This window comes from Limanda limanda, chromosome 12 (assembly GCF_963576545.1).
Source record: "Limanda limanda chromosome 12, fLimLim1.1, whole genome shotgun sequence".
NCBI classification, from domain to species: Eukaryota; Metazoa; Chordata; class Actinopteri; order Pleuronectiformes; family Pleuronectidae; genus Limanda; species Limanda limanda.
The window spans coordinates 1,306,289-1,312,288 of NC_083647.1; the positions used below are offsets into that span (position 1 = coordinate 1,306,289).

Below are 6,000 nucleotides of genomic sequence, written 5' to 3' on the forward strand. Positions count from 1 at the left end.
TGAGTCCTGGTTAAGAAAACAACTGATGGACACTAAGGACATTAAATTGACTTTAATCCTAATTCAGGATTAAATCAGTAAAGAGTTCTGTTTCAGATAAGCAGCAGAGTTGAGAGGTTCTGGAGCAGACTACAATCTTTTGTCTGTCTTAGGTTTGCTTCATGTTCAGGTTCCATTTAAGACTGATTATACAACATGGAATTAATTTAATACATGTTTAACAACCATATCATCCAAAGTATGAGAGCACAATAAATAACCAGCTAGGTTATGGAAACATGAGTCCAGTGTCAGTGCTAATCCCAATGAGAATCGTTGTGCCTATGACATCCTGGTCGTGTATGGAAGATTATATTTCTTGTCTTTTCCAGGGAAAGTGTCAGGGCCAAGGTCTGACAGAGGTTTTGTTGTGATTCCTCCTAAAATGGAGGTAACTATGGAAGCCCATTTCCAGCACTGTGATGAAGAAAATAAAAATAATTATGACTTAGTCTCTCATTAGTATGAGATAGTATCTCATAATTATGAGCTACGGACTGTGGGCGGAGAATGGGCATAGCGCCGTGCCGAACCAATCATGTGGCTGGGATAGAGTTACACCCACATCAGGTCAGGTTGACGCACACAGCACAGAGCATAGAAGGAGCAGAACACGTGTTAATGTTTGGGCTCCTGCAGGGAGGAGGAAGACTCTGCATTGATGCAGTGACTGAACATATTCATGTTTTCAGCTACCTTCATTATTTTAGCGGGTTTCCACCGCTGAATAATTATAACAGCGCTGCTTCAGGATTAGGAGAGATGCTTATTAAAAGGTACGGTTGTCCTGTGTCAGAGTCTCTGTCAGAGTCTGCTTCCTCCTCACTCCCTTGACCTGCACTAACTTTACACTTTAACAATAAACACCATCACTGATCACAACTTATGTGAGTAGGGTTTGGAACGAAACATGGTTCAAAATTAGAATCAAATCCAAAATTCCAAGTACTGGGTGCCAGTAAAAATCAGTTTGACTGAACCCCAAATTGCCCCTCATAGAACCCCCCCCCCCCCCCCCCCAAAAAAAAGCACTATATGTGTGTGTGAATGGGTGAATGTAATGTAAAACACTTTGAGTGGTCATCAAGACTAGAATTTATGAGGGGCAATTCAGGGTTCAGCATCTTGGCCAAGGACAAGCAGCCGCCACTTTGTAAGTGTAAAATTCATCTGCAGAATTATATCTGTAGAGATTCTGTTCACTACCACACAGCACAATGGGCAGGAGAGCACTCAAATATTGTTAGTATGATTTTGATTGGAATTTGTGAGTGATGAAATGTTCTCTTGTAGCCCAGAAACCTTGAGATGTTGTTATTCAATAAAGAAAAATATTATATTTCCAGGAGTGATTTGGAATTAAACTATTCTCAACAATCCATATGTTATCCAAATCTCCAGCTCTCTTTAGAGGGAGTTAGTATTTAGACATGAGCAATGGAGTGTGGGGACTGGAGTGTCCAAGAGTGTCCAAAATGAAAGAATGTGAAGGAGAACTGGGTGTTGGGGTTTAAAGTGAACGTACTTTGCAGCAGCTCAGAGATATGAGTCATCATCTCTTTAGGGGAAACCACAGCGCTGGCTCCTGAGCCCGACTTCTGAGTCTTCACTCGACTCTTCTTTCCCATGGTGCTGGATGGACAACTGGGTTGAGAAAAAAAACTATTAATGTTTGCATAGCATCACACACTGACTTATTGCCAACATCATGTTTACTGTGTGAAGTTAACTTGTTAAACAAGTCATTGTTCTTGTGCAGCCAATGCATTTATCCACTTTGTTCTATGCCACACAGACAACGCAGTCACACTTGACCTTTTCATTGCATTTCTGAGAAAGCCATGTTCATTGTTTTGATTTGTAATTTCAAGCACTGACTGCAGTATCTGAGAGGGTCCATTTGATGATGCTGAGAACACATGTAAAGGACTTACTACTATCCGTTCTGGACAAATTAAAAAAGATTTTGTATTTATTATTGCCACATAAAGGTTTTCTTGTAAAACGTTATGTATCATGGCTGCCTATATTGAGTCTGGTTTTGCTAGAGGTTTTTTCCAGTAAATAAGTGAGTTTTTTCTCTCCAAAGGGCTTGCTCATTGTGGGGACTGTTGGGTTCTCTATACATTTTAAGGACTCGACATTCTATGTAAAATTGCCTTGAGATAATTATATTAATAAATTTTTTCAAGAGCATCATCAGCATTGTCTACAAACTGATTGATGAAATATTATGTTTTTTTTTTCTTTCTTTATTCAAGAGCGTGGTCTTTCAATTTGAGAGCAGAACTTATTGCTTTGCGATGTCATAAGGCTTTCACTCAAAACCTTGCACTTGCAGCTTCTGCTTGTGCTTGCGCTTAGATTTTTCTGCTTGTCCTAAAACTTTGTGATGGTTAAAGTAAAAGATAAAGGGCTGGGGAATGCATTGTGCGAATGCATGTACTTACAACAGTGGAGAGACATGTCAGTGTCATGTCAGTGGGGGGAGCAGAGGCTTGCCATTCGTCAAACATAATCACAGTTAAGGGAAGATGTTAGTTCCTAAGGCTTGGAAAGAGTGACATCCTGTCACATGACCAACCATTATTTACATTGACCACATATGCAGTCCAATTCAATTTTTGCTTTATAGCCTTCTAAATATTTGTTTATGATTTGACATGTGGAAATATGGTCCTGGTAATGTAACCAAGCCATTACTGGGCCAAGTCGTCCTGATAACATGCCCTATGAGACAAATTGTGATTTGTGAATATTGGCTATACAAATACAATTTGATTGATTGATTGATAATATGACCTTGCTGTCACAGACTGTGTGAGATGTGAAATATGTAGATGATACTGCAACTATATAAATCTTTCTGTTCACTTTTATCTTGTTACCACATTTCTTATCTACAGTATGTTGGGTGTCTGTATGAGGACCTTACAGTTGTAGTAATTGAAAGCAAATTTATTTACTATGTTTAAAAGCTGTGCAGCAGTCCTGTTTAAAAGGTTATGATACACTGTGCATATTTTACTACAATGCATGGTCAAATACATAATAACTATTAGGGACACAGAATATTGACAGATGAAGAATTGCACTTCTATCTTGATGTTCTGTGTCAGAAACACTGAGTGTAGGAAAGGAAAGTTCTAACCACAGCTCAGGATTTCTACTTCTGCTCAGGGAGTGATGTGACATCATGTATAATATGACGCTGTGCGCTGCTCGAGTTTAACTCATATTGTGAGCTCGAACATGATACAGCGGAAAGACAAGAAGAGAGCTGATCGTCAATCTCCACTATAAAGAACTCTATAATAACATGATCAACTTGACATCCAACCATCAACGTTGTTAATGCACACCTATATAGAATTCTTCACTGCCTAAAGTTATCGCCATTGTCTTGAGACTTTTTATCTTTAGTTTCTTTGAATAATCTGCAAACTTCTTGATGAGAATAACAGATAAAAAACCTTAAAAAAAGTTACAGCTTCGGTCACATCATGTGGATGGGTGTCCTGGTTGGTCATGTGACACAAGGGCACGCCTCCCAACCAAAGACTGTATAGCTCCCAACCCTTAGGATGTTACAATCCTAAGGGTTGCATGAGACGAATTGTTATTTGTGAATGTGGGCTATACAAATAAAACTTGATTGGTTGATTGATTGATTGATTGACAACTACCAGACAAGGCAGAGTAGCAAGAGACAGACACCAAAACCTGATTTTGCGATCTGCTAATCCAGCTCATTGAATCACTACCAGTCAGACATTATGTTGTGAATGGTAAGTTACATCGTGAGTTCAATGATTTTCATACATTCATATAGACACAAGTACCAACCAATGTGAACCAGTTTCCAACAGCTCTTAGTACAACCAATATGGATTCCTCCTCACTAAACTGCTCACCCCATGTGCTCTACCTCCCTCTAACACATGCACACATACACACGCACGACAGTTTACCAAAGCAGAAGAAGTGGTTGAGTCCATTTTTGGCAACTGGGGTCTCTATCAATCTAACCTCACTTTACAACCATGCTCCCAGGACACGTGTGTCTCCCCTCCCTCTCACGACACACAGCTGCTCAGTGAAATTCAGTAGCAGTTGTCACTGTGGTCCAAAGCCAGTCATTTACAAGAACAGAACTTCAGACAGCCACTTCCTCGTTTTGCTGCAACTGCTGATTCACATGACTTTAATCCACCACTCAGGACAAAACACCAAACTTCATGATGAGTGGAAAAATGCTTGATGAATTATATTCCTACCTTTACATAGATGTTTTGAACTGTTTTATGACCAATCACTCATTAATGATCATGACTGTTATCTGGGTCTATTATTCTGTATAACATATCTACTGTAGTGCAACTTTACTGAAAAAAAACTAAATCCAATATGGTGTCCTGATATTGTGTATGAGGCTTTTTGATGGAGCACATACAAACTTGATTGTCAGATTTCAAGTCAATCAAGGCATTTCTAGAGTTGAGCCTTTTCAAATTTGGATTTTGGATCCTTAATTAGAGCGCCACCATCCAGGTGATGGTCTCATATTTCTTAGGGGGCACATGCACATAATTTCTTGGGCCAAGTGTCATGTTTCTAGCATGGAAATTGAACTGTGGCAGAACACAAACAACAATAAAAACAACATGTACACTATAATTATTACTATAACCAGAACAATCGTGTAAAAGTTGGAGAACCAGCGTTAACAGGCCCTTTACATTTCCTGCAGAACCGGGCTACATATATTTTATATGCAAATTACAAGGATTACAATATCTACACATAAAAATCCATATTTTCAATTAAATAATCTATACTTAATCCTACCAAACCGACTCCAGATCAGCAAGTACACACTTCCCAACAGGTTTTCCCACACCATCTCCAACAGCGTGCAGTACTGCTCTCAGCTCTGGATATTCGAATGGTTTTGTCTAAACTAAACCAGCAGACACTGGAGGGTTTCATTCTTTATTCTTTAGAAGCTACGATCTTAACGTTTCCACCAGAAATGGATGACTTGAGTCCAATGCTTCGTGCGCTGTCAAACCCTGCAGGAAATAATATAGCTTTTTTATAAAAAGTTGGGCTACCCCACCCACTATGAAGCTCACGACAGTTAGCAGCGTGGCTGCTCTCTGGAGTTCTGTCATGTTAGACAGCTGGTGACAGAAATCACTGAACACTTTCTGACTAACATTTACCAGGTTTGGTGAAGTGCCTATCAGGTCTTGCTTTTCTGTTACCGTAGTAAGACATAAACATGGTTCTCCCCTCAACCCACTGCCCAGCACCAGTAAGCCCCACGGGATGTGGCAGCCTCTCCCGCTAGGCCTGCAGCTAGCTTCCTTACAGCGAGGACTCAGGCCCATCCAAGCGGAGCCGTGAGCGGACCGAGGCTCGGTAACGACTGGAGCTCAATCATCGGCACCGACGAACGTTAGCGAGCTAGCTGTTAGCTACTAATCTGTCCTGTAATAGTAGCTGAGTTTCAGAAGGAGCTAATCTGCTGGTTAGCTAGTTAGCTATGTTCGCTACTGTAAAGCACCCTGCACAGTACATACACACAGTGACACAGAAGAAGAGTCACGTAGTCAGAACTGAACCATAAACCCCAGTAGACATATTTCTCCCGTTCACTCGTACCTTTCCACTGACAGCAACGGTCCCTCTGTTCCTGTGCACAAACCAACCTTGACCAAGCCCCGCGTCTGATTGGTGGGACCTCCAGACAGAGCCCACCAAAGGCACTAGATTCTGGCGTTTTGATTGGTTGTAGTACAGACGGCTCAATGAATCCGACAGCTGATTGGTTAAAGCTGCTGCTAGACGTACTTCTCCTCATAGATTCTCCTTCTCATCACGCATTGTGATTGGATGCATACTTTTAGAAAGCGAAACAAGGCCATAGATGGTAATAATTAAGATGTGGTGATTGGT

At 40.7% G+C, this 6,000-nt stretch overlaps 1 protein-coding gene across 3 annotated transcripts in view; it reads right to left on the bottom strand.

Annotated features, from left to right (window-relative positions):
• The window catches only part of setd3 (SET domain containing 3, actin histidine methyltransferase), a 28,701-nt gene extending 22,942 nt beyond the window's left edge, over positions 1 to 5,759 (bottom strand). For 2 of the 3 annotated variants that reach the window (XM_061082476.1, XM_061082473.1), the window contains exons 1-2: positions 5,707 to 5,759; positions 1,565 to 1,683 (exon numbers count right to left, since the gene is read on the bottom strand). In XM_061082476.1, coding sequence (XP_060938459.1) covers positions 1,565 to 1,667 — 103 coding nt within the window. In that variant the 5' untranslated portion in view covers positions 1,668 to 1,683; positions 5,707 to 5,759. Of the gene's footprint in view, positions 1 to 1,564; positions 1,684 to 5,264; positions 5,413 to 5,706 lie in introns of those variants that run through there. The other variant, XM_061082475.1, reaches the window with a different exon arrangement.
• Between the last annotated feature and the right edge of the window lie 241 nt (positions 5,760 to 6,000).